This window comes from Calidris pugnax, unplaced genomic scaffold, assembly GCF_001431845.1.
Source record: "Calidris pugnax isolate Ruff unplaced genomic scaffold, ASM143184v1 scaffold25, whole genome shotgun sequence".
Lineage (NCBI taxonomy): Eukaryota > Metazoa > Chordata > Aves > Charadriiformes > Scolopacidae > Calidris > Calidris pugnax.
In genome coordinates, this window is record NW_015090805.1 from 8,236,847 (window position 1) to 8,263,895 (window position 27,049).

At 37.0% G+C, this 27,049-nt stretch overlaps 1 protein-coding gene across 1 annotated transcript in view; it reads left to right on the forward strand.

Annotated features, from left to right (window-relative positions):
* Positions 1-27,049, forward strand: part of PAXBP1 (PAX3 and PAX7 binding protein 1) — a 27,504-nt gene extending 455 nt beyond the window's left edge. The window contains exons 2-18 of the mRNA XM_014938001.1: positions 1,563-1,686; positions 3,313-3,489; positions 4,807-5,028; positions 5,635-5,738; positions 6,577-6,797; positions 7,752-7,941; positions 12,645-12,768; positions 15,055-15,154; positions 15,620-15,735; positions 16,939-17,138; positions 19,105-19,249; positions 19,415-19,536; positions 20,265-20,341; positions 20,605-20,671; positions 22,800-22,946; positions 23,295-23,449; positions 25,546-27,049. Of these exons, the coding sequence (XP_014793487.1) occupies positions 1,563-1,686; positions 3,313-3,489; positions 4,807-5,028; positions 5,635-5,738; positions 6,577-6,797; positions 7,752-7,941; positions 12,645-12,768; positions 15,055-15,154; positions 15,620-15,735; positions 16,939-17,138; positions 19,105-19,249; positions 19,415-19,536; positions 20,265-20,341; positions 20,605-20,671; positions 22,800-22,946; positions 23,295-23,449; positions 25,546-25,663 (2,409 nt within the window). The 3' untranslated portion in view covers positions 25,664-27,049. The remainder of the gene's footprint in view (positions 1-1,562; positions 1,687-3,312; positions 3,490-4,806; positions 5,029-5,634; positions 5,739-6,576; positions 6,798-7,751; positions 7,942-12,644; positions 12,769-15,054; positions 15,155-15,619; positions 15,736-16,938; positions 17,139-19,104; positions 19,250-19,414; positions 19,537-20,264; positions 20,342-20,604; positions 20,672-22,799; positions 22,947-23,294; positions 23,450-25,545) is intronic.

A 27,049-nucleotide genomic window follows, 5' to 3' on the forward strand; every position in this document is an offset into this window, starting at 1 on the left:
CGCCCGTCGTCTCTAAGAGAGCTGTGACCCGTATTTTATTTCTATTTTAAGGCAGTCGGGTTGCCCCGTGCGGCGTGGGGGTGGATGAGGGGTCGCAGGAGGAAGAGCCCTGGGAGGACGGGGGGGGGAGGGAATAGGGGAGCCGGGCCCAACCCGGCTCCTTCGGGTGCTTCCCAGCGGCGGGGTGGCGGCCCGAGGGTTTTATTTCGGTCGAGCAGGGTGGATTTCTGCTTCTGCACTGCTGCTGCCCGGCTGTTCCACCCCTGCTGCCCTCGCTGGTCCGGGCGCAGGCTATAGCCTGACCTGGGTCTGTGCGGCAGCAGGTGCCGGGCCCAGTCCCTGGGCAGCACCCCCTGACACCCACCCATCCACCCAGAACCTGCAGTGCTGGTCCAGGAGCATCTTCCCTGCGGCTTTGTGTGGAGTTTGCCTTCATCTGTGGCTGGTGTCGGCGGGTCAGGTCGGGCTGCCTGTTGTCCTGGCAAACTCCACGTGAAGCTGCTGCTGTTTTGTTGCAGCCTTAGTTCTCTCTAGCCAGCCACAAGGTTTATTAGATAAACCTGCACGAACAGCAGGAAAGGGGGTTGAGCAGTTTCTGGACCTCAGCTTTTTGGAAAAATACCATAGTGTGTTTGTGCAGTGCTTCAGATAATAATTCTGCTGCATTCCAGCAGGTACTGCCCTCATTAAGTGGTTCCATTCACACTTGGATAATCTAATTATGAATAATAGGTATTACGTATTAAGAAAAATCAAAAAACACTCCTCACACTCCAGAGTTCATTGCATCCGAGAAGTTTAGGGTGTATGAAATGAGGAGCTTATTATTGTTATATCTTTTGTCAGCAGGAGAGTTAGTATTTTGAATTTTCTTAGAAGGAATTCTCTTGTAATCACTGGAACTTGGATTCTAAGACTGGTGATTTGAAATTTTGACAGAAATACCAGAAACATGGAATTACACTCTAGAGTTTAAAAAAAACCCAACACCAAAAAACCAAAACCAACAACACCAAAGAGAAACCCAAACACTTGTGGATTTCCTACATCAAACTTTGATTTTTTTTTTTTTTCTATGCTACTTAGTTCTTTAACTTATTGCATGCCTTTTGGTAGGTTGTAGTGCTGCAGGCATTTTAACTGGTAGTACAATCAAAACCAGCCGTTTCCTTCCTGATTAGTTGTGTATATGTGTGGCTGTGAAAAGACATTGAAGGATCAGCTGTTTTTCCTTTTTTTGTTTGTTTTTTTTAAAAAAAAAAGATTACTACAGTCAGATAAAAGCAGGGTATGTGTGTACACTTTTGTGTAACTTCTGCCTTGCTTTTTTGTGACCATGCTGTGAGCAGGATAAATACACTTGAAAATGACTGCAAAAAGATGAGGTAAATATGAGTCCACAAGAAAGCATATGCATCTGGTTTTGTTGCAACAGTCTAAATATAAAGTCACATTCAATTATGTTGTTAGTATTAAACTCTATGTACAAAATTAAATGATTTAATAGGTAAGTATACTTCTTGGCAGGTCTAATGTTTTCCATCTTCTCTTTTAAAGAAACTGAAGAAGTTTTTAAAGTGAAGAAATCAAGTTACAGCAAAAAGATTGTAAAACAATTGAAGAAAGAGTACAAAGAAGATCTTGAAAAATCAAAAGTTAGAACAGAGGTCAATTCTCCAACAGATGGTAACTGCAAAACTAACAGTAACTTTTGTAATGGGAAAGATAATGTATTGTAAATACAAACTAGTTGTTTTCAAGATTAATTGTTAGTCTTTTTACAGGATTTAGCATTTAGAACTGAAGTATCCATTAAATGTGTTCATTTGAACCTTACAGATGCCATTCTGAAGCTAGTAGAGAGTTCTTTGATTCTCTGTCATGTGGAAGTGTATGTATAAGGATGAAGCTTCTCAGATACATATACTGTTTTCAGTACACCTCAGTGCTTTCTGTATTTTCAGCTGTTTATGTCAGATGAGTTTCTTCCTATTGAATTAGGAAGGAATTAAATTAGTTTAGAACTGTGTCTGGTGCTTATCTGGCGGGATGTGTCCTTGTAATGCTTCTTCTCGAAAAGGAAGATTTTTGGGGTGAGCAGAGTGGTGTTCTTTATTAAGTAAATTATTCAATAACTGCCTATTTCAGGACTTGGACCTTAGAGCAGACTTGATGATTAAGATGACAGGATGAAAGTTCTGGCAGAAGGATCTTCTAACAATGTATAGTACTCCAGAGCTTGGAATAGAGCCTAAGATTTCAATTTCATTGTACTTCTGTTGTTGGTTTTTGGGAAACTCATTGCTTCATTCAAAGCGTGATGATTCCTTTCCCAGTTAGGTTTTTGTGTAATAACCTACAATGCAATGGTATAACTGAAGCATATGAGAGTTGAACATGGTCCCATGCAGAAAATTACCCTTCTTTAAGTTAATTAAATTAGTCTTTTAAAAATCTTAAAGATTTTAAAAAGTCTTTGCCTGCATTTAAAAAAACCCACAAATCCTGTCTTACTAGAATCTTTACGTTGCATATGCAGTGGTATGGGGCATCCACAAAATTGGAAATGGTCATTTCTGTGGCTAATGTTCAGGTGATCTGTGGAAAGCTGGATCTTAATTCTTGCTTCTGTCAGAAAGATGCTTAAAAAATTGTATTTTACACATGGTTAGCGTGTGCTTATTTTGTGTTTGTCTCTGTAGTTGGTTTGGCTGGACTGATTTGAGGTTTTCCAAAGACCTCATGGCTGCTGATGAGTCAAGAGTCTGGATTCTCTAAACAAATGCTGAAGTCTAAAAGCTCAGATATGTGCAGCTTGGATTGGATAGCTGGATTTAACATGCATTTTTTTACATAATATTTGTACCTGCTGCCTGTATCTGCATGTTAACCACCTAATGTAGCGTAACGTTGCACCCAGCCCAAGAGGAAGATGAAGGGGTTCTCTTGAAATGAGCCTGTTCTTGTGGAAAGATTTGGTGTAATACTGGCAATGCTTTCCAATTGCATACATTAGAGGATGTGTGAAGGTTGCACATATGATCCTAATTACTGAGTTCCCTCACTTGTTAAATAATTGGCAATATGTAGAGTGGTTAGTGGTTATTGGGGTGTCTGCTTTATCATATTTTGTTTTGAGAGGATGTCAGTGACTTAATCACAATTAAGGAGGTGTATTTTACTAGATCTCAAACAATGATATCATTTAACATTTTCATTTGATTTTTACTTTTGATTGTTACACTTTAAAAAAAAATATTTCTGAGTGATTTTTGTAAAAAAAGTAAAACATGGGCTTTGTTGTCTTACCAGTTGAACCACCACTAGAAAAGACAGGACAGATTAAGGATATAGGTCAAGAAGATGGAACTGCAAACAGTGAGCATGGTGAAGAAGAAATGGAAGTTGAAAGTGAGAAGGAAGAAGAAAAACCTAAAGCTGGTGGGGCTTTTTCAAGTGCTCTGTCATCACTGAATGTTCTCCGTCCAGGTTGGTTATTGTGATGTGTCCGATGTGCTAAGAAATACTTTAGACAGCAATTACAGCAGACTAGTGTATTTGAGAGATTAGGAAATATTTCCCAGCATCTGACAATTCAGGAAACTGCTATTTTCCAAAGCTGTTCAATTCTACAAGAAAATGCTTCATCTTGATGTCAAAAGCAAGAATTTGTGTCTCAAAGTTATGACAAACTGTAAGAAAATCTAGATTTGGAATAGGTGAATCTACATGAATCTTAACTACTTTCAATTAAAATTCTGTCTTTAGTTCGAATGTCTCAGTTAAAGATTTGCAAGGTATCTCAAATGTTTTCCTATCTGGTTTTGTCTAAGAAGGTTTTAGTCAGGCCCTGAGGCCAAAGAAATCAGTCTGAGGGTATTTTTTTTTTTTTTTTTTAATTAGCTCACTAATTGTTAGCTAACTTGTGGTAGCCTGCTCCCCAAATAGAAGATGAATGTCCTGGGTCCACAGACTTGGCCATATTTCAAGGGGAAACAAATTTTATAGTTGACTCCCAAATAATTTTTTCTTTTAGGGGTAATTGCAAAGTGGTGCGATGCATACGTTATTGCATCTCTGAAGATATTGCTGGCTTGAATAGAGTGTCTCATGTCAAGTATAAAGAGAATCTGAAAAATAACCTTTTGTCTGTGCCTAATCAAAGCAGTGGTAAAAATTATTCATGTTTCAAAAGATTTATTTTGGTGGACCATTCTTTATATGACTCATTTAGGTTTCATTCATTTTGTGCTAGGGATTTTAGATTTTTTAATTACATCTGCTTTTCATGATTCCCCTTGATTATATAGTCTTCTCACGTTAGCTTTGTCTAGTTTGGTGTCCTCTTAATTTCTGAGCTGTCATCCCTGTTGAAGTGGCCAATATGTTTTTTGTCCCCCAAAATAAGAAGAGTTGGGAGCAATATCAGGACAGGAAGTGACACAGTCAAGAACCTCATTTTTTTTCTGCCTTTGCGATAGTCAGCTCCTGTAAAGGGCTTCCTCTTCTTTAGGAATATTGCCCATGGGAATGTCAGGCTTCTGCTCTTATGGCACGAGTTGTTGGAAGCAGAGCCAGACATTTTGGGAAAGATCCCAGCTTTGAGGGTTTCTGGTCAGAAAGTTTGCATGTGCAGCTTCTAAGTTGCTTGCAAATGTTTCTGTGAGTATGGATTTTTTTTATTCCTCTCACATTTTATTTCTATTTGCAGAGATGATTTGGTAGGGTGGCAGAGATGAGTGATAAGAAGTCATAATACCTGTTTTGTTAAAGTGGTTGTTTAACGGTGCAAACATCTATCTCTAGGAGAAATTCCAGATGCTGCTTTTATTCATGCCGCTAGGAAAAAGCGTCAAATGGCTCGTGAACTTGGAGACTTTACCCCCGTTGACAGTGAACCAGGTAAAGGCCGCCTTGTTCGAGAAGATGAAAATGATGCCAGTGATGATGAAGATGATGACGAGAAGAGGAGGATAGTTTTTGCAGTGAAGGAAAAATCCCAAAGGCAAAAGATTGCTGAGGAAATAGGTAAAACCTTTTTAGAAGGACAGCTGATAAACATTCACACTGTTTTCACTGCAAGTGCTCCCATTCAACATTTTTAAACGTTTTTTAAACAGGCATGAATCAATTTTTCTAAGGATAAGTACTGCATAATGGAATCTACGTATAAAATTTTGAGCACAAACTATGTTCCTGTGCGTGGAAGCACACAACTCAACTGAATCTGGTGGAAACTTACATGAAGGATCAATTACTATTGTTCCTGTACTTTGTTTTTTAAGAAGTATATAGTTGTGAAAAGAAAACATTAGTTCTTTGGTATGGCATTCATGTTGCTGACAAGCAGGTAAAATGACCTTTTGGAAAAGGAGCGTTAGTAAGATATATATGATTTTAACATGAGAGGGTTTTACCAGCAGCAGTTAATTGCAAATTCTCATTGGATTTTGAAGTGGAACCTCTGTGATAATAATTCACAGTCTAGTGTCCTTAATTCCTCATAAAGAGGAAAGGAGGGTGCACTCTGATGTTCCCCCAAAGCATGGTCTCTCGGGTTTTTGAACTCATACCCCTTAATATGAATACATTATCTTCTCCTTTTTGTTGCCTGTCTGTTTTATTCATATTAAGGTATTGAAGGCAGCGATGATGAAGCGCTGGTGGCAGGGGAGCAAGATGAAGAACTCAGTAGATGGGAACAAGAACAGATACGGAAAGGAATCAACATACCTCAGGCATGTGTTTTGTTGTGAACTCTTTTGGGTTCATTTCTGCTTATATTGACTAGGTCTATTACAAACTTGAATAGTTTACAGGAAGCTGGTTCGTCTGAGAACTTCAGTGTGTAACTTCTGATATTCTTTAAATAGAAATGAGAGGTCAGATTTTAAGTAGCCAGTGGTATCCATTGCATTAGTCTCTCTGTTCTGGGTAGATACCGATTGTTTGTGGTGCTGTTAACCAGCATTTATTTGCAGCCTAAAACAGAGCTAGAATAATGCCACTTTGTAGAGACCTCTATTCTTGTTTATCATGGGGTTTGTGGAGTCTGTGTAAACAGTGTGTGTTTCTTTGCTGTTTCTGTATCTTGTGTTGCAGCATAGAGTTTGAATTTGTAGCAGGTTGTGCCCCATGTTTTCTGTGCATTCATAGTGAAGTTGCCACTCAGTTGAAGAGGATAGTTTGTTGGGTCCTCTTTTAAAAACATTTTAGCAAAATCACAGTCAAGCACACTGACTCTTAAGAACCTATGTCATTCTCTTAAATAGTTTCAGCACAATTTAGTATAATCCCAAACACTTGGTTATTGTAGGAGCTATAGGCTGGTTAAAATTGTCATTTAATAACTTCATAAGTGACACTAAGAGTTTGTGCATTTAAGAATGTATTTCTGAGGGCATGTTTCTTCCACCTTAGGTGTTGGGAGTTCTACACTTAAATCCACTTGATAATTACATCTTAAAACTGTACCTGCGTATGTTTTTCACTTTATAATGTTTGACATGTGAAAGAAAATAAGTTTCTCCTTCTTTAAAGTCTAACATAGTACAATTGCATTTCCTGTTCCATTAGGTTCAACCAAGTCAGCCTGCAGAAGTGAATAATCTGTACTACCAGAACACTTACCAGACACTGTCTTATGGTTCATCATACGGCATTCCATACACTTATGCTGCCTATGGATCATCGGAAACCAAGTCTCAAAAAACAGATAATACAGTTCCTTTCAAAACTCCCAGTAATGAGATGACTCCTGTTACTATTGATTTGGTAAAGAAACAGCTTAAAGACAGGTAGGACAGACCATCTTTTTAGACTTAAAGACCTGTCCCCTAGCTTTCTGTTCCTCAGGCGTCTTTTAGTCTCGGTGAGCAAACACAGAGTTTCATCGCTGGAAAAGTACTGACTGGCACATCAATTTAAAAAAAAAAAAGGCAAACAAAAAAAGCTCAAAGTGAAGATGACATTGACACTTTGTTCGAAAATCTCCTTGGATTGCTTCTCTGGAAGTGAAGCTTTAAATATGAGGCCATTGATCTTGTTGAAGACAGGTCTGAGTTGCATCTTCTGGACACTGCATAGTCTTATAGTCAAGAATTGGAAGGCCAGTGAAGTGTTTAGCTTGTCAAGTTGCATTCATTTAAACTGTGAATCAGATATTTTCCCCTTCAGTAGATAAAGAATTTTAGTGTATACAGGGGTTTTTTTGCTTTAAACACTGTAATCTGCTTGTCAGGTACGCAAAAGGTCCTACTGAGTGAACAACCCAATTACAGTGAGAGATCATTTGTAATGAACGACTTGCACTTTACATGTCTTCAAAATTGGTTTGTATGGCCCTTGTAGCATTACAGCCTTTGACAGTGAATCAAGTTAGCAGAGGAGTAAGACTGCTTTGTAGTTCTAGTTCTTTCCCCACCCCGCCCCCACCAAAACCTTTCCTCCCAGTTATATTTTAGGGCCAACTTTGCGCTATTCTAAGTGCTATCAACTCCTGTAAAAATTTGTAGGAGTGATAAGTGCAGTGCAGTCAGCATAGTCTAGCAAATTAATTTAAACCATTAGCCTTGCTGTTTGTGGAGAGAGGGGAAGAAGTGTCAAATGAAAGTTAAGAGAATGAGAATGTGTCTTTGCAGTATTTCCCATATATAGACTTGGTACTTGCACTACTGTCTGTATAATTTCTCAACAGTCTGAAATATATAGACTTTTGGATGTAAATTTGCTATTTATCCGTTGCCCTTCAGGTTGGACTCTATGAAAGAATTGCACAAAGCTAATCGGCAGCAATATGAGAAACATCAGCAAAGCCGAGAGGACTCTACCAAGGCAATTGAAAGATTAGAAGGGTCTTCTGGGGGTATTGGTGAACAGTATAAGTTTTTGCAAGAAATGCGAGGGTATGTCCAAGACTTGCTTGAGTGTTTCAGTGAAAAGGTAAGGATGCAAAAACATTCATTTTTTTCAAAAAAAAAAAAAAAAAAAGAAAATTAGGGACTCTTAGTACATTCCAGACACCACATCTCCCTCTATTTTCAAAAAAAGTCCCCTGAGTACATACTCTTCTAAAGGTTTGGTTATTCAAGGGTTGAAAAGATAACTTTTCATCATGCTAAGCTGGTTATTAAAATCCTCTTGTACAGTGTAAGAGATCACTGACTTTAGTTGGCTTAAAAACACTTTTAGGTTATGTGTCTCTGGAATTTTGGTAGATACTCTGGCATTTCAGCTTTTCACTTGTGTAGGATATCAGGTAAACAAAAATAAGGGCTGAATTACAACATTGCTAGTTTCTGGAATGGTTTATGAACACAGTAACAAAGACTTGTATTTTGTGTGAGGATAAACTTCCTCCTGTGAGGCAGTTTCACATACTTGGTATTGCTCTAGTGACTGAAGGAGAAAAGTTTTAAAACTAGTGTAGCTGTCTGAAGACAACCAAACTTAAAAATAGACTTCTTTCATGTAGTGCGATACTTATGTTACTCCTTATGCTTTAATTACTTTGTTGTAAATATAGCAGGAGCTCCTGAATATATGTATATATTTATTTAGACAGATACCTATAACACACATACAGGAGCTATAAAATTAAGTTAGTAGTACATGGGCTATTTCTTCATTGTTTTCTGACTTGAATATAATAGTATAGTATCTTCTTAATACATTAGCTGTCAGAATTACTTGAGTGGTTGAAGCTATTGCTTACCTAGTTTGCTAGATGTGGGAGAGCAGTATAAAAGCATTCGGGGTGCTAAATGGTTAGACATAATTTGTTCAGCATTAGTGATATTGGGAGGGTCCCATCTTCAGTCCTGTAAGCGGGAGAATTAACTGTGCCATCAACAGACCCAGGAAGTGTGGACCAGTTAATTCTTCAGCTAATTGATCATTTACGACAGATATTGTTCACTGAAGAAGCAGTATTCCTGAGTCTGTATTGGCATTAGCTGTTGAGGGGTGGTAAAGTTACTTTCCTTTGCAGTGCTTTCTGTGCTGGTTGTCCAGATGCCTAAATTCTTACTTCAGGGTAACTTTTTATATTTTTCCTTTGAGATAAATTTGTATTTCAGAAGACAAGTTAAATACCTGTATCTCTATTCAGCATTTGTTTTCTAAACACCTCTTGTTACATTTTTTTGTGATACCTATAAGGAGATTCTATTTGATAGCCCATGGTGTCTTGTTCAAATATTTTCTTTAAACAAATTGTTCTAGAATGTACCTTTCTGAGTTATAAACCAAGCCCTTTAGTCTCCCAGATTTTGTATAAACTAGGAGAACTTACTGTTAACTAATAGTGTAACCAGTTCATAGGAAGGTTATTGACCTGTCTAGCTATACTAGTAAATAAATCAATTCTAGCCATTATACTGCAGATTAGCTGCTGATAATTCAACAAGCTTTGTTAAAATTACTTTCTTACAATATAACTTTGCTTTCCTGGTAGTTGGTCTTTTAAGGATTCTACACCTTAACGCCTTCCCACCCTCCCCATACCCCACCTGCCATGACAGTCCATTGAACTTTTAAGATGTGATTTTTATCATCTCATGCTTCTCAGGGGCATTCACACAGTTTTGCTGGTTTCAGTTGGAGGCTGCTGCAGTACCTGTGTGTACAATGAGTTGCAAAATTAGGAGGCGACGTGGTCAGTTTAACAGGAGCATTATATTTATAATGATGTCCTATATATTCCTTAGTTCTTTGGACAGATAATCTGTACTATCAAATTCAAAAACAGTAGTTCCAAGGGACATGATGTGGTTTTGTAAAAAGGAAACGGGGGAGGGAAAAAAATAAAGTAATAAAATCAGTATCAGTTATTTATTTAAATAACGAAATGCAGCAGGACAGTAAATTCTTCTTATCTTTTGAGTGTAGAGATAAGTAACCTTCAGCTTTTTTCTAGAACCAGTGGCCCTGAGTATTTCATATTAAAAGTGTGTGTTTATAATATATAATCTACATAGTTATTACAACATACATAAGCATATGAAATGTGTATCTATATGAGCAATAACAATAGTGTGTGTGTATATATATACGCACATACATATATGAACACGTAGCCTAAAAATTTATAAAGCTAGATTCCTCCCTATCCTTTCAAATACGATGCTGTGATGCTTTCTCTTTATTTTATTAGGACTAGCCATGGTTATTAGTCAAATTCACATTGGTACTGATCTGAATGAGAAAGCAGTTTGCTGAAGAAGCTCTTGTTCACTCCAAAAGGAGCCCATTCCTGTAGATTTTTCTTCTATGTCTATTGATTTAGTTTTGGAGAACAAAAAATATCGTAATGAATTAGAATTTCTTCCCCCTACCATGATATTTCTGCACCTATTCACCATGCTCAACCCTTTGTGACCCCCCCAACCAAGCAAAATCATTATGTTTGTATTCTATTTTGAAGAGGTTTTGAATATTAGAAACACTTTGTCTGTCGGTAAGGTGCAGTGGAGGGCATAATGAGGCAGCTATTATGCAAATTTCAGAAACAAGCAAAACAAATGTCAAATTCTCTATGATGGTTTTTTTCCCCATAAATGATAAAACCAATGGAGTGGAAGATGCTTGCATGCCTTCCTTCACAAGTAATTACTGTCAAAATTATGCTCTCTGAGAAGGCTAGAAAGTGATAATAGCATCTTTACATTTTGAATGTAAGAATATGCAGGGGATACAGAAAGATTAAATTGTTCCGAGCCTGTCTTTGACAGCATGGTTAGATGAACCGTGCAAAAATAAGTCTTACCTGCAAAAATAAATTTCCAAAACACACTCTGTGTCAGAAACGAGGACTGTAGGTTGAAATTATCCTTGTCATCTAAATGTTCGGAGAGCTTTCCACTTTTACAGTGTTCACAGTGAAAGTGAAGGAAAAAAACCCAAAACACTGAATATAAGGTATTGACTAAACAAAATACAATAAATGAGAGCTGCAACTTTATAGTAGTCAGTGAAATTGTCAGTCACTCATCAACCACAGTATCAATCATAGAAGAGTAACAGCTTCTAGGTCTCCTTTAAAGTGTTTTAAATAGGAAATATTTTGAGTGATTTGTATGACTGAATACGTAACTGTTTTGGCTTTTTTTTTTGTCCTGAGGCAATTATAGAAAGAACCTCTACAGATGCTTTAAAATTTTTTCATTTAAGTTTTCAATTTTAGAATTCTCTTTACATGCTTAAGAGAAGAAGCTATATTTTATATGGTAAATTGCTGTAAAATTAGTATTTTCTTATTATTTCTGTTTTCAAAATTATCTCAAATTCGGAATGTGCACTTCCTGCACTAGGATATTCCCTTCTCCTATTTCTCTGTACTCTGTTTTCTCCAGAGGAAAGTTCTTTGTATTTTGAGTTTGTGCAGAGTTGCTTTCATTTTAATCCCTATAGCCCGCTTCATACCACAAAGAGCCAGTATTTCGTTTCTTTTACTATCTCATGGATTCATATAATGATTAGAGTTGAAAGGAACCTTGAAGATCATGTAGCTCTGTGTCATTTTCAGATAGCTGAAATGGCCCTGTAGCTATAATATCATAATCTTATATTTTACTGGAGGAGGTTCTTTACTAGCTGCTGAGTCACATTCTAAATTACATCAGGAAACAAGTTCTGACTTTATCTTTTGTTTTGAAAAAACCTTAATCATGGATGGTAGGCAGCAGTGAAATACTTAAGCTAAAAGGCTGGAAGACTGTGGACTAAGCATGTGTCTCAGAGGTAAGGAGGATATGGCTTAAGTGTTTATACCAAAAGAACTTGCCTTTCCAAATTAAGAGATTGTGAAAAGTTCTGGTTTGTATTTCAGTATTTATAATAATCTAATTTAAAGTTGTCCTGGAAAATGAATTTTTGCAAAAGTGAGCAGTGAATCTGCTATTTAATGTCAGGAAATTCCTAGTACATATTTTTGTTATAGTTGGTACTGAAAATTTAGTCCACCTTAAAAAAAAAAAAAATTGTGGCAGGTCTGATCCAGCTTAAGTCTGTATTGTTCAATACCTAATGTGTAACTCACACAAACTGTGTAATTTTAATTCTAATGATAGGTTAGAGTTGTTGGCCTAACATGTTTATGCGTTGTTTTATTGCATTTCAGTAATAATAGTGCAGCATATGCTAATAAGAGTTATAGCAAAACAATATCTGCTGGCTTCATGAGATTAGATTTGTGCTTTGTTTTTTCACTGTATACATTCAGATTATTTTCTTATTTAATTGTAGAGTGCTACTACATCCCTGTTTAATAGAGAGAGGAAACAGTGAGGTCTGAGAATTGTAAGCAGTGTAACACAATACATAACACACTCGGTAGAAAAAAAGACGAGGACTTGAAATAACATTTCACACTCTCTGAAATGGTTCTCTTACTGTGTAGACTCATTCAGTCAACAGAAGTTATTTTCAGAATGCTGTTGCTACAGTTGAAAGCTGTCAACATTGCTAAATGCATGCATCTTCTTCAAGTTGAAATATTTACTGGTCAAAATGAAACAAATGGGTGAAAGGAAACAGTTTGTGCTGCTAGAAGTACAGTGACAGAGTTTTGCTTCGGAATAGTACGGTACCCCAGAAACTAAGCACCTGAAGAATTTGGTATTACGTAGTGTGTTATATTTTTGCAGGTGCCTCTGATTAACGAGCTTGAATCTGCAATGCACCAGCTGTACAAACAGCGAGCTTCCCGCCTTGTCCAAAGACGACAAGATGATATTAAAGATGAATCTTCGGAGTTTTCAAGCCATTCAAGTCAGTCCATCTTGAAGGTTTTTATTATTCATTAAACAACCTTGTTTACTTAGTATGGCTTAATTTAAATGCAAATGTTAAAAGTATGACTAAGTTTATCCTTACTTCTGAGATAGGTAGAAACAAGTTTAGATTAAAAATTCTCTGATCTGTATTGTTTTAAACTCAAAGCCACTCTAACTCATTACTTCATCTCTCTTTTCTTTTGCTCTTAACTATATTTTCTCTTTCCTAGCACTGAAAATGTATGCGTGGTGGCAGTGGCAGTAGTGGTAGCATGTGACTCCCAATTTTCCTCTTATGTCAGGACTTTTTTTCTTTCTTATTTTTTATTTTTTTAAACCTCCTTAAATCTCTAAATTTCCTGTAACATCTACAGTTAACTCTACAAAGCCATGAAGCAGTGGGCTAGAGTTGACTTCTTTCTAATGCTCTATTTTGTAGGCAACATAAGTATTTCATTTCAGACACTTAGCTGGTAAAGCTAAGGAGCTGGAAGAGACTGGTGCCATTTTTAAATTTCAGACTAATACAAAATGACCCTATATGAAGTGCAGCTTAAAATTAGCCAGTTAAAATACCTGCTGCTTACTCTGAGTGTGTGGATGGGGGATTATCATTGAAGAGTTTTCTTCCAGTGATTACTCTTCAATATGTACAACTTCACAAAAGTACAAATGCTAACTTGGCTGGAAATATACGTTCCTTGGAGGAGGCATTATTCAGCTTGTTAAACAACTGGTAAAATATCTTATTAATAGTCTTTCTGCTTTGGAGGGCTTCCCATTTTTAAAAATGGCTTTCTTGTCTGTCCTGTTGCTGACCTAAAATCCAATAATAAAAGCCATTTCCTATTCTGTCACAGTGTGTTCAGAGATGAAGTGTTATTAATACCATTAGATAGAACTTACTGAGCGTGATAAAGCATTAGGACATAAAAGTTGGCCATCCCTTTACAGTGTGGTTAGCATATATGCTTCCTTTAGGACTTTATGTGGAGCCCCAGACATCACATGTAGGCCTCAAAATTTTACCATGAAAATGCTGCTGTGAGAACTAGAAACCTAGTGTACTAGAAGTGTATTTCCTAAAAGAAGCTTGAATTAGATTATTTTAGACTGAAATTTAATGGCAGGGCAGGAATAGTTGTCATTGTCAAGGCTGAGTTTTAAAGAGAGATCTTATTTAGTATCTGGGAGTCTTGAGGATGAATTTCACTGTATCTAGAAATAGTTCAGTTCTGTTCCTCAAATTGTCACAGAAACTAGCAATTGATGCCAGCCTTTGATTTGATGTGTTGTGGGCATAGACAGCTTTTCTTCATCCTATTTCAGAACACTAAAGGGCTAGAAGTGAATTTGTCTGCCAGCTTTTGTTTTATTTCTACATTGAGACAAGTAACTCAGCTTTGAGTAACATTTTAAAAAATTGGACAAATGATGGCATCATCTGTATGTTAAGGTTCTCAGTAGTTCCAGTATAGAATTAGAATACTGACACAGTACTTCGGTAAGGATTTAGTTAGGTTTAGTTAGAACATGTAAATTTACTCCTGAAATTTGGGTAGCCTTTTGTCTAAACTTTAGTGTTTATATTTTAGTGGACAGACTTGAGCACTGGCTTACTTCATTTTTAAAAGTTTACCTGAAAAGGATGAACTGGAAACACTTGGGTCTGCCTGCTGGCTGCTGATCAGTTTCACTGTTTAGCTGTGTTGTCTTCTATAATCAGAAACATCTATAATGAATCACAATGTAGAAAAAGAAGGGGAGATTATTTATTTTCCTGTAGATTTTCATGTGTTTTAAACTTTTGGCAATCTAAAGCACATAAAGTTAGAAAGCACTACAACTAGAACTCTGAAATATCATATATTCCTGCGCCAGTCACTCTTCTCTGCCTTTCTTTTTCATCATTTTCTTTTCAAAAATCACATGGTGAACGTGCTTATGTAAGGAGCACTTTTTGTTTTGAAACATTCAATTTAGGCAATTTCTGTTAAAACTGTTGACTTTTATATTGTTGGGCACTGTTGTGAGAGGGACAAGAGTGAAGTATGGTGAAAACTATGTGACGTTTAAGTGGAGATTTTTCCAAACTGCTGCTTCCTCTTTTAACCTCTACACCTGTGGATTCAGGCTTCTCAGTGCATCTTTTTGAAAACTTCACCTTCCTAGCTCAAATTACACTTAGTTTAAGAAGGTAAAAGGCTCTTATGAAACTGCCTACAACAAATTTGTATAATCATAGATAAGCATTTTAATTTTCATTACTGTAATTTTACAGATAAAGCACTGATGGCACCAAATCTTGAATCTTTTGGGCGAGACAGAGTGATCTATCAAGAACAAGTAAAGCGTCGGACTGCAGAAAGAGAAGCCAGAAGGTAGAGTACTGGGATTTCTTGTCCGTTAGGAGCCTTTGCCTGCTTGCAGAATACTGTTGTCCTGTGTGACCTAGTAACATAAGTAGCAATGTTTGCTCCTTTCCTGCAGAGGGAAGAAAACACTTCAGCTGGTGTGCTGGGCAGGGATATTCTCATATATCCCAACTTAGCATGCAAGTGTACAAAACAAGGCATCATTCACTACAATGATACTGATTTAAAAGTCACTAAAAGAAAGTATAGTAAACCCATTCCTTATCTATATGATCTTTGCTAGTTTCTCTTCCTTCCATTGTTTGAGGCAGCAGCATAGTGGATTGTTTGAGGTGGTGACATAGTGGAAGTTTTTTTTCAACCTGGATTTCCTTACGTTAAAAATTATGACAAGCTTAGGTCGTTCTGTCCTTGGGTGGAGAGGGGTGGGGGGGAAGTAATAGCTGGTTTTATATTGCCGATTGTTTTCAGAACTCGTCGTAGACAAGCAAGAGAGCAAACTGGGAAGATGGCAGATCACCTAGAAGGCCTTTCCAGCGATGATGAGGAAACTTCAACAGATATAACAAACTTCAACATGGAGCGAGGTTAGAAGAGTTGCTGAAGTGTTATGTAACAAAATATAGCCTGTCCATATATTTCGCCATATTTTGGAGAAAGTTTAGAAATTGTTCCTTGCTGAATCAGCAATGTGACCAAAGCAGTCTCTTCCACCAGCTGTTGTACAGCTTGCAGCTAAATACCCCATCCTTAGAGAGATTATTTAATTTAAACATTCTTTTGCTAATTTTGATAAGTTAAATGATATAGATTACAAATACAGCGTGGCTGAATTGTTCTTTGTAACTTGGCACTTTTATGTGTATAAAAGCCTTTTGTGGGAGTTTCACAAGTTTCTGGGTAGGCATAGTATTTCTCAAGCTTTTTGCAGTGAGCTGTATGGACCAGAGGGATGCACTTTGGACCTGCTAACTTTAGTTGTAGCATGTGTTCTGGATCCCAGTGTGAAAAGTCGTATGTTTATATGACATTATCTCATGTTCCATCAGCTCTGTCTTTGCTGCATGTACTAGTTGTGTGCGGGTTACTACTGGAACTGAACGTTTAAAACAGTGGCTGCAGCAAAAATGACTGATTAAAACAAAACTAACCCTGGGAAGTAGAAAAGATGAAGGGAAAATAATATATAGAGAAGTAGTTTTGGACTGCATAGAATATTGGTACTGTAAATAAGAAAAAAAAAAAAAATGTGCTACGGGATTGTAATGGTTGGCCAGTGCTAACAGCCATGTTATGTTCAGCAGTTTAGTATGGTATCTGCCAGAACCCAGTAGGTCTGAAGGGCAGATTCAGTTGGCTGATCTGAGGTGCCTTCCTGTACTTGCACTTGGATGAGCAAGTTTTAGAACAATTTGGGTTAGAAGGGACATGGAGGTCAGCTGTTCTAAACTCCCACGCAGAGCAAGGCCAGCTTTGAAGTTAGATCCACAATGTTCTCTTACCTCTATGAATATGGCCCAATTCATCACCAGTCCATTGTCTGGTAACTGAAAAATCATTGTATAAGAAATTTAAATCAAGACCTATGATAAAATAGTGTATCAGTGAGTACTCATGTTTTTATTGCTTTGTACATTTAAGGCAGAAGTAAGAGAACTTTTAAAGGTGATGTTTTTTACAATGTATTCATAGGAGTTAGCCTGTGAGCAACAAGGCCAATGAGTACCAAATTCCATCTTGAAGGAGGTATTACAGGTGATTAACTTACTACTCTTTTTCTCCCCTACCAGATCGTATATTGAAAGAATCCAGCAAAGTTTTCGAAGATGTTTTGGAAAGCTTTTACTCCATTGATTGTATTAAGTCACAGTTTGAAGCTTGGCGCTCAAAGTATTTTGCTTCTTATAAAGATGCTTATATTGGCCTCTGTTTACCAAAGCTGTTTAACCCTTTGATCAGACTTCAGCTGCTTATCTGGACTCCTTTGGAGGTAAGGTCCTGTGCAAGCCTCTTCTATCTAAGCTTCTATATAGTGGTTCTTTCACACTTCTGCAGAGCAAGGTGCCTTTGATGTGTAAATGGATGTTCTAGGCATGAAGTTTAAAATGGACACCTCTCTTGGGGTGAATCTTTTCTGGGGAGTTTCTGGACTGTTGTCATCTGTGTTGCCAGCAGGCCAAAGTTCCATTCAGGCCATGACAGTACCTTTGCAGCGAGTGGTGTAGACTAAAAAGTCAAAAAGCTTCTTAAATAACGCATTTAGGTTTTAAAATACTTAAAGTTGTGATTCTAGAGATGTTGTTTCTTCAGAAGTGGAACTAAGAAGCTTGTTTTTGTATTGATTTGCAACTGGTGTCTCTATATATCTTTCTTTCTCTTACCTACACCTTCATACCCCGTAGAACTCTGGCTGGCAATTTCCAAGTCTTCCTCCTAGTACTCATTGCCTAGTTACGAGGTAGGAAACATGGGAAAAGCAGAACAGCATTGATGCAGCCCAGTATCCCTGACACATATTCGTTGTCCAGCCTGAATATCTGTGCTGACCTGAGTAGCCAGCAGGACTAACAGTTCAGGGAGCTTTTGACTTCCACTGTTCTTCCTACCAGTGAAAGCTCTTGTGAAATATTTCTGCTGCAGTCAGGTGCTTATTTTCACAATACTGGTAGGAACTTTAGTTTTTTCTGCCATGTTGGCTTTTACCAGGGAATGGGAGTGGGTCAAGGCACAGAGTAAGTGCAATTGCATAAGCTTGTTTTTTTTTAGGAAAGTAGGCTAATACGGCAGACTGTCTTCTCCCCTTTCAAAACTTAGCTAATCTACAGCACAGTCTGCAGATGTGTCAGCCTACCTCACAAATGACTGGATCTCTTCTTTTTTTCAGAAGTTTTTGGGTTTTTTTCTTGACGACTAAGGTAATATTTTTTGAAGGGGATCTTCAACAAGGGAAGCAAGAGTTGAGCTTTGGAGAGCATTCAGAGTATTAAATTTGAATAAATGAGGGAAAATTTATGAAAGCTGTCCTCATTAAACTTAAAACTCTTGTCATAAATTCTCCCTTTCCCCATGCTATTTCTATGTGAGTTCCCAGGCTGGCAAAACAAAACTCAAATTAGTTGGAGACATGGTATAGAACTCTCAAATCTAATAATTTTCACTACTCAGTGTTACTGGTCCTGTTAAGCATTTTGTTAAGATAAAAAAAATTACAAGGCATTTATAAAAGGAGGTTTTTCATCCAGAAAATGTAATTTTATAATGCAGCACAAATGAGCTATACTTCTCACTTTTGCCTTGATCTGTGGGCTTTTATTTGGCTCAGGTGTAATTAGAAGTTAAAATCTGTAGGACAACAGCTGCCAAAAACCCCAGTCTTACTTCCATCATTTTCACTTTCATTAGATCTTGTGATTGTGTGGTTGTAGAATGAATCGGTTCATTTGGCTGATTTATGGAAAATCAGCTCCCTTTCCTCTCTGAGGTTTTAGTTGGGCTGGGTTGTCTGTGTATACACTAATCTGACTGTGAAGGCACAATTAGTAGCGTCCAAGCAAAGAGGCAGAACGTTTTCTCTATTTCTCAGGAATCAAGCTTGCCTATGTGTCTGAAGGAAGTAGCCTATCACTGCTTAGAAGTGGGGGAATCAAAGTAGGAGGTGAAGTAACTTGCCCTTCTTTGTGCCAGGTTAAGACACTATTTGGTCTTGAGTCACTATATCTTGGAGGTTTTTTTATTATTTCCAGTGCAGGTGAGTACCTGACACATAGGCAAAAAGGACTAGATTTTTGAGCTTTTACTGTGCTCAATTGCTGCTTACCCTGCCTGCTTAGCACACTTGGTAGACTGTTTTAAAGTAGTTTAGTTCTGGTTTGTGATTGTATTTTATTTGCATTCCTTTTTTTAAATGTGTTGACTTCAAATCTCTGGGAATCTAACCTGAATTTTTTTTTTATCAGGGCAAGTGTCGAGACTTTGAGACTATGCTGTGGTTTGAATCATTGCTGTTTTATGGCTGTGAAGAACAGGAGCAAGTGAAAGATGATGCTGATATTTCACTGTTGCCTACCATTGTAGAGAGAGTTGTTCTTCCTAAATTAACAGGTACAGTGTAGCCTTAGAAAGAAAACAGGGGAAAAGGGGGGTGTGTGGAAGCTGGTGCTTGTTTTTGCTTTCAGAGTTTTTACTGTTTTGTGAATTATTGCCTGACTGTTGTAGTACCTGTATTTGAGTATTTGCAAAGTGGAGTAATTCTTTAATCTCTTACAGTGATTTCTGAAAATATCTGGGATCCTTTTTCTACAACACAAACATCTAGAATGGTAGCAATTGTACAGAAACTAGTAGATGGATATCCTTCAGTGGTGAATGCAGAAAACAAAAATACACAAGTAAGTTGTTTTTTCTTAAATATCTTAGACTTTTAATACACTATATCAGATAATACAGCATGCTTAGTGAGAAGCAAGAAAGAGAACTTTGCAATTATTTGATGCTCTGCAGCCTAGTTACAGAGATGATAAATTAGGAGGAGGAGAACTCGGTGAAGTCTCTCCAAAGTAGATGCTAGACAAAAAAAGAGATACCAAATGTACTACGACTTGTTGGTCTCTGCAGTTTTGCTTTAAGGTTCAGCTAAAAATAGACAAGCTTTTCTTCTTTAGATCTTCGTAACCTTTTCAAATGTATTGCCTTGAAATCTGATTGTTTTACTTATCTTCCATGAATAAAAGAACTGATGTCATGAGTTCAGGTGCCATAGCTAATGCAATTTATGTATTGCCGTTAGAATAATGGGAGATAGGCCAAAGTGCACATGTATGGGGAAGCTAGCAGAATATTAAAAATTACAAAAGCTGTGACTTCACAGTAGCAAATTGTGTAGCCAAGCTTAATGGTGAATTCCATTGCCTTGAGTTTTTATTGAAAGCATCGAATTTCAGCTCTGTTAATCATCATAGGCTTTTCTAAGACTTTATTTATATGTATGCTTAAGTATGTATGCCTTTTACTGTTAGGGTCACAGATGTTCTTTGTTGCTTTGAAAATCAATTTCTAAGTGGTTAACTACTAAGCAGCATTTTGGATGCTTTTAAAAAACAGTATTTATCTGTTTCAGATGCTTTTAAAGGCATTATTGCTAAGAATGAGGAGAACACTAGATGATGATGTATTCATGCCCTTATATCCAAAAAAGTAAGTTTGCCTTCAACTGTGGTGTTAGACCTTCATTAGCAAGTTGGTGTCTTCTGTCCATAGTTGACAGCGTGTTTTTTCCTGGTATGGTTCACTGGCTGGATACAGGAGAACTTTCATTATCATGCTGTGAGGAATTAGCAAAGACAAGCAGGATGGAAGGGAGTATTTATAGAAATGAATGTGTGCGGGAAGGAGGAAGCCAGCAAACTCCAGACTGAGGTGGTCTTGGTTGCTCATTAAAGAAATCTCTTACTTTCCAGCATCTTAGAAAACAAGAACTCTGGTCCATATTTGTTTTTCCAACGTCAGTTTTGGTCCTCTGTTAAGGTAAGTCAGTAAATAAATCCGGTAAATCTTTGGTCTAGACAGCGTAGCAATAACATCCTCTTCAAACTTGTGGAAAGTGGTAGATGGAAATTGCTTTAACTTTAGTTGAAAGAACTCTAAATTAGTATTCTTAGTCTTTGGTAATGCACTGTGCCCTCTTCAAAAAATTGCCAGGTGAAAGCACTATCATTTTAATTTGGGCATTGTGGGTTTACTTAGCATACTCGATGCAGGGGTTTTTTTAATATCATTGTGCCTGTCAGAATAAAATATGATGCTTTTATTTCACATATGTTGAATGAGAAAACTTGGTTTGTGGGGGTTTATATATATAGAGAGAGAGAGAGAGAGAATCTTCATGAAAATAACTTGGCCTATTTTGGAAAGCTCACTGGTATTTGTAAAGTATAAAAGCATTTGTAATTTTAATTTAATTGAAATGATACAGTGTGTGACAGAAGAAGTTTCTGTGTTTGGAGTGTGCAAAGTAGAGTTTGCAGTGGTCTGTAAGAAGCTATGATTGATGTAGTTTATTTCCAATAAAAGGCTGTGAAGAAAATTAAATCCAAACTAAACAGGGAAGTATGAGACCTATGTCGATTGAACTGCTGATCTCCGTGATCACGCAAATAGAACTCTTATCTGGAATTTTCTGTTTAAATTGCAGAAGTGAGGGAGACTATTCTGAATAGGTTGGCGATCATTTAGTTAAAATATTTGGCACTGAATTCTTTTGCTTTGAAATAAAAGTCAACTTCTTAAATGCCATCTAGGGCAAAAAATGCACAGAGCTAATTTGTTAAAATACTGTTGTTAAAGGTGAAACAGTCGCATGTTTAGGGCTTGTGTCTCTTTTTAAGAGTGAAATTGCCTGCTTCTGCCAATATCTGTTAAGAGCCTGGGCAGTTTAGAGCTATGCATGCTGTTACCACTGTTTTATTTTAGGGAAGCATTAAAAATACAGCTCTCTTGCGCTAGCAAGTCAGTTATAGCATCACAGACGAGCAGAAATAGAAGCTGTGAGGCGAGCACTCGTTCACTGTTTCCTGATGATCTGCCTCAACAGTAAACTGCTGTGTTCATCTGTACGAGGCTGGCAGCAGTTCTCCACAGGCCATACGCCCGTGGGGAATAACAGCTGTACAGCTGGCTTAGCCAGCACGCCCCCGGGACACTTTGTGTGTCTCTTGTGTCACCGTGCCTTGGGAACAAGGGTATGCTGACAGCAGAGCTGGGGATTTCCTCGACAAGGGGGCTGTGGATTTGCCCCCCTGTGACATAACGCTAAGCCTCACTGGGCTTGATACTGACATCAAATTCTGAGAACAAGATGGCTTAAAACTTTCTTTTCTCTGATTTCTTGTGCAAAACATGAGCAAAATGATGGTGAGGGTTGTTGTGTGAGAATTTATAACACTTTAAGCTGGTACTTTATAGATTCTGAATAGTTTTGAAACTAATAGAAGATATTTTTCACTGAAAGAGTGTAGCCAGCACGCCCCCGGGACACTTTGTGTGTCTCTTGTGTCACCGTGCCTTGGGAACAAGGGTATGCTGACAGCAGAGCTGGGGATTTCCTCGACAAGGGGGCTGTGGATTTGCCCCCCTGTGACATAACGCTAAGCCTCACTGGGCTTGATACTGACATCAAATTCTGAGAACAAGATGGCTTAAAACTTTCTTTTCTCTGATTTCTTGTGCAAAACATGAGCAAAATGATGGTGAGGGTTGTTGTGTGAGAATTTATAACACTTTAAGCTGGTACTTTATAGATTCTGAATAGTTTTGAAACTAATAGAAGATATTTTTCACTGAAAGAGTGATAGGGCATTGGAACAGGCTGCCCAAGGGAGGTGGTGGAGTCACCATCCCTGGCTGTGTTTAAGGGCCGTTTAGTTGCAGTGCTAAGGGACATGGTGTAGGGGAGAACTTTGTAGAGTAGGGTAGATGGTTGGACTCGATGAACCCAAGGGTCTCTTCCAACCTGAATGATTCTATGATTCTATGCTATATTTCCACTGCTTACCTTGCCCATGCTGTTGCACCTGAAGAGGCTCTAGAGTGTTTGATCAACTTCCTGGTTTCAGTACATTTTCAAATGCTTATTTTCCCTGTGTTGTGTTTTCAGCTATTAGGAAACTTTCTTCAGTGGTATGGAATCCTTTCAAATAAAACTCTCCAGGAACTGTCAATAGATGGTCTGCTAAATAGATACATTCTTATGGCTTTTCAAAACTCTGAGTATGGAGAGGACAGCATTAAGAAAGCTCAAAGTGTAAGTAAAATTAAACAATGTTTAAAATCACTTGAAATTTGTGAGTTGAGGAAAAATGTAGTTAAAACTTGAGGTTACCTATAAAATCTTGGCTTTGATATATCAATATTGTAATCTCAGTGAAAAAAATAATTTCCTTCTTTAATACACAAACTAAAGAAAGAAGTTTCTCTGGCTCATACCTGTAGATAGTTTAGGTATGGTGTAGATTTCAGTGTTCTACTACTTGAATTTTGGATCTTTTTGTTCCCACTTGGACCTTGTCATTGCAGCCTTTGCACATCATGTCAGATAGCTTTTAAAATTTTGTTACATTTTGTTTAAATTTCTTTTTCCTGTTATGCCTAGGTAATCGCTTGCTTTCCTAAACAGTGGTTTGCTAATCTAAAAGGAGACAAGACTATTTCTCAATTAGAAAACTTCTGTAGATACCTTGTTCACCTGGCTGATACAATTTATAGAAACAGCATCGGCTGCTCTGATGTAGAGAAGAGAAATGCAAGGTAATTTACTTTAAACTAATGCAATTCTTGCTCTGCAATTCTTGTGCTTTGTGTTATTTTGCTGATACGTGCAAACGTGAGTAAATATCTCCATACTGCTGCATGTCTCTTGAAACAATTTTGAATTCAAACTTAAAAAATGTTATGGTATGGGGAGATTTTTAAGGTGTCTGAGAACAGCAGCTACTGGAAATCTTGAGACATTTGTAACGTGTTTTGCAGTAGTGCTTAGTGTCCCTGATTCCAGCAGACTTTGTGGTGACTGGTTTTGGACTGTTCCACCTCGTGAGCCTGTGGGAGATTTCTGCATAATGATTTGTAAATTACAAATTGTGCTTTTGTACACAGTACAAAAGTTCTAGCTTTATTTACACAACCAACTAGATGAATCTGTTTTCAGATCGGAAAGTCATTTTACTTGTATCGGATAACAAGCAATAGTTACAAGCTCAGGTTAGATGCATAAGTTTTACTGCTGTCCAAGTATCCTGAAATGCAATGGGAGTGTGGTTTTAAGCAATGATAAACTTGAAAACCAAAACGTGGCACTGATACACCAGAATATAACAAGACTGGAAGATTGTTTACTCCTGTGCTGTTGCATGAGGAGGAGAGGTTTCGAGGTCAGTAGTTCAGTTGTTCCATCAAACCTGAAACTTGGAAAGATGAACCCTTACTACCTGCCTTAGTCATTCTTGATAGTTGAACTTGCTTGTGCCATTGTTGTTACTCTTCAATTATTGAGGCTTTCTGAGGGAGTAGATCCTTCTCCCTTTTTGATCTTATGCATAGCACTGAAACATAGAGACAAAAATTTCCTTTAAACCATAGCAGAAAAATCTTGGTTAAGAGTTTTGGGGTTTTTTCTAGACAATTTTGGTTACTAGGTGCTTTTCTGTCTTAAGAGTCACTTTTGGCTGTGGCATATGAATCATCTCATTTTCAGAGAACACCAAGCTTTGTGCCACACTTTTTCTCTGCTCTCAGGTTATGGCTAAGAACTTTGTGTCCAAAGTATAATAGCAATGTCACACACCAATTTAAATTTCCCCACGATTCAAATTTAAAATAGATTTGTTACTACTTCTTTTCTGCAACTAAAATGCCTGGCCTAGCATGATACTGGAATTGAAATGAAGCAGTTGAGAGAGAATCCAGTAGAGATTAAACTTTCTCTCTTTTGGTAGCCTGTTACTAAATTTGAAAGAATTTTCTTTACCAGATGAAATGATAACTTGGTAAAAATTTGTATTGGAAGAGAAACATCCAATTAATCCTTTTTTTTTTTCAGTGAGTTCTAATTTAATTTCTATCTTCTGTCCTCCTGCTTTTTGCCAGCATTTAAAAAAAATCTGTTGCCATTGACCTCATTAAGCACATAAAATAAGTCTGCAGCAGTCTGCATAGTCTTTATAATTGAAGAATGTCGTGTCTTTTCATATTCATCTTTTTCATATTTGAAACAAAAATGCATTAATTTCTGCTGAGAAGGAAGTGTGTCTTTACCTATGTCTGTTGGTGCTAGTTTTCCAAATGTTGGATGCTTTTTCACAAATCAGCATAGGTTCATTTTTAAGACTTAATTTTGAACTTCTAGTATTTTTTGTGAGACTGGTCTAAATTTCATGTCCATCCCCCTAGCAAGATACCAGAATTGTTCTTGACAGCTGAATAAGTAGTGTCATCCTAGCAGTTCATCGGTGGCAAGCTTCATACCTTTTTAAGGCATGCATTAAAACATACTTTCTGCCTTGATGTTTTTTTTTTTTCTTTTTGGCTTACACGTTAGTTACTAAGAGAGCTGTGACTCATTGCACAGTACCAGAAGTAATCCAAGACTTTTTCTTGAGATTATACTGCATCTAGTATTAAACCATATTGTATGATTAATTCCTACACCCAAAATAATTTTTTTCATTTTCACTACAAAGCTGATAACCAACTCATTTTATCAGACTAAGCAAGTGGAGGAGATGATGTCAAATTATCTGAAACTGATTTGCTGTATGGAATCATAATGTAGTCTTCTGTTGAAATATTAATACTTGTACATGAATGTTCCATTCCTGCATTGACTTCTCCTTTCTCTTTTTTAGGGAGCATATAAAGCAGATCATAAAGCTTCTAGCAAGTATCCGAGCACTGGATCATGCTGTGACAGTTGCAAATGATCACAACGTAAAAGAGTTAAAGATTTTAATAGAAGGAAAATAGACTTTTCTGACAACTCAGTTTGAGCTTTAAAACCATTCCTGATGTGTAATTTATGTACATATGTAAAGTTTCTTAAACTGTAAAGTATTGATCTTTGTTTTAATACAAAGTGCATTCTTATATACAGCATCCTTAAAAAAAATTTGACTTCTTTGAAAACAAAAACATGGAATCCCAAGATTGTCTTTCCAGAAATCAGATTTTCCTTAAAGTTTCTGAAAAACTTGTTTACAAAAATACTTTGTACCCATGATTAGTAGTCATCTACTCCTGTTAATTGTTCCATGGTTAACTGGAATGTGTATAATATATTATGTGTAATGCAATGTATGCATATATTTATACCACCATGTTGCTTTCACACTGGATATAGAGATCTTGTACTGTTGGAATAAGCTTTTCATTTGCTAAAAAATACTTATTTTGACAATAAAATGATCATATTATTGGTCAAAAGGGCTGGAAAAACATTTAAATATGTGAGTATCATTTGAGCTAGAGTAGAGATATTTTCAAATGGAACCTGACCTTTAAAAAGCAGCTGTGCTGCACTCAAATTGGAATTGTTAAAAAATTATTTGCATTCAGAGTATGGAACTCTTAAGACTGATCTTAAAAACAAAACAGAAAAGAAAACCCAAATCAATGCTTAATTATTTTTTTTTTTATACAGATGTACAATGAGAACTTGTGATTATTGCACAAGTATACATGGCAGCATTTCTTAAGCCCCAAACACCTTTCATTTTGTAGGAGTAATAGTATAACCATGAATTCTGGACCCTTGTTCCTTGTGCAAGTTGGTTAAATTCACCATTTGTGTCTTTTTTTCTTTTTGTAACTTCATACATGGAACCTGTTTCTTCTGATTGGTACAGCTAAAGGCGTCAAGCAAAATGAAGGTGAAGAAAAGTTGAAAATTTTGTATCCTATGATTTGAAGTATTTAAGTTGTAGTAAATATTCAGATGTTATACTTCCCCCTAAATGCCATCTAAGAATAGTCTCGCAAAACAAAACATTTAATTTAGATGTAAATCAAAAAGAAAACACTTTAAAAATCTGGTGATTTACATCAGAACACTAGTGACTTGATCTTGGGGTCCAAGGCGTGGGAACAGCTGTAATAGCCTTGGATTAAGAGCTATTTCCAGGTGTGCCCTACTTTTGGGAGGAACAGTAGCAATAAATTGGCATACTGAACAACATAAGAAATCATTGTATTTTATGCTCATGTCATGTGGTATAAATGAGTATATGAAAAATGTACAATTTGTAACATCATTTGGACACTGAACAACTGTTTTTCTGAACTGTTGGGATTGATGGAATACATTCAGAAATAACTGCTTTTAAAAATTGTTTCAATAAACTGGTCTGTCAAGGA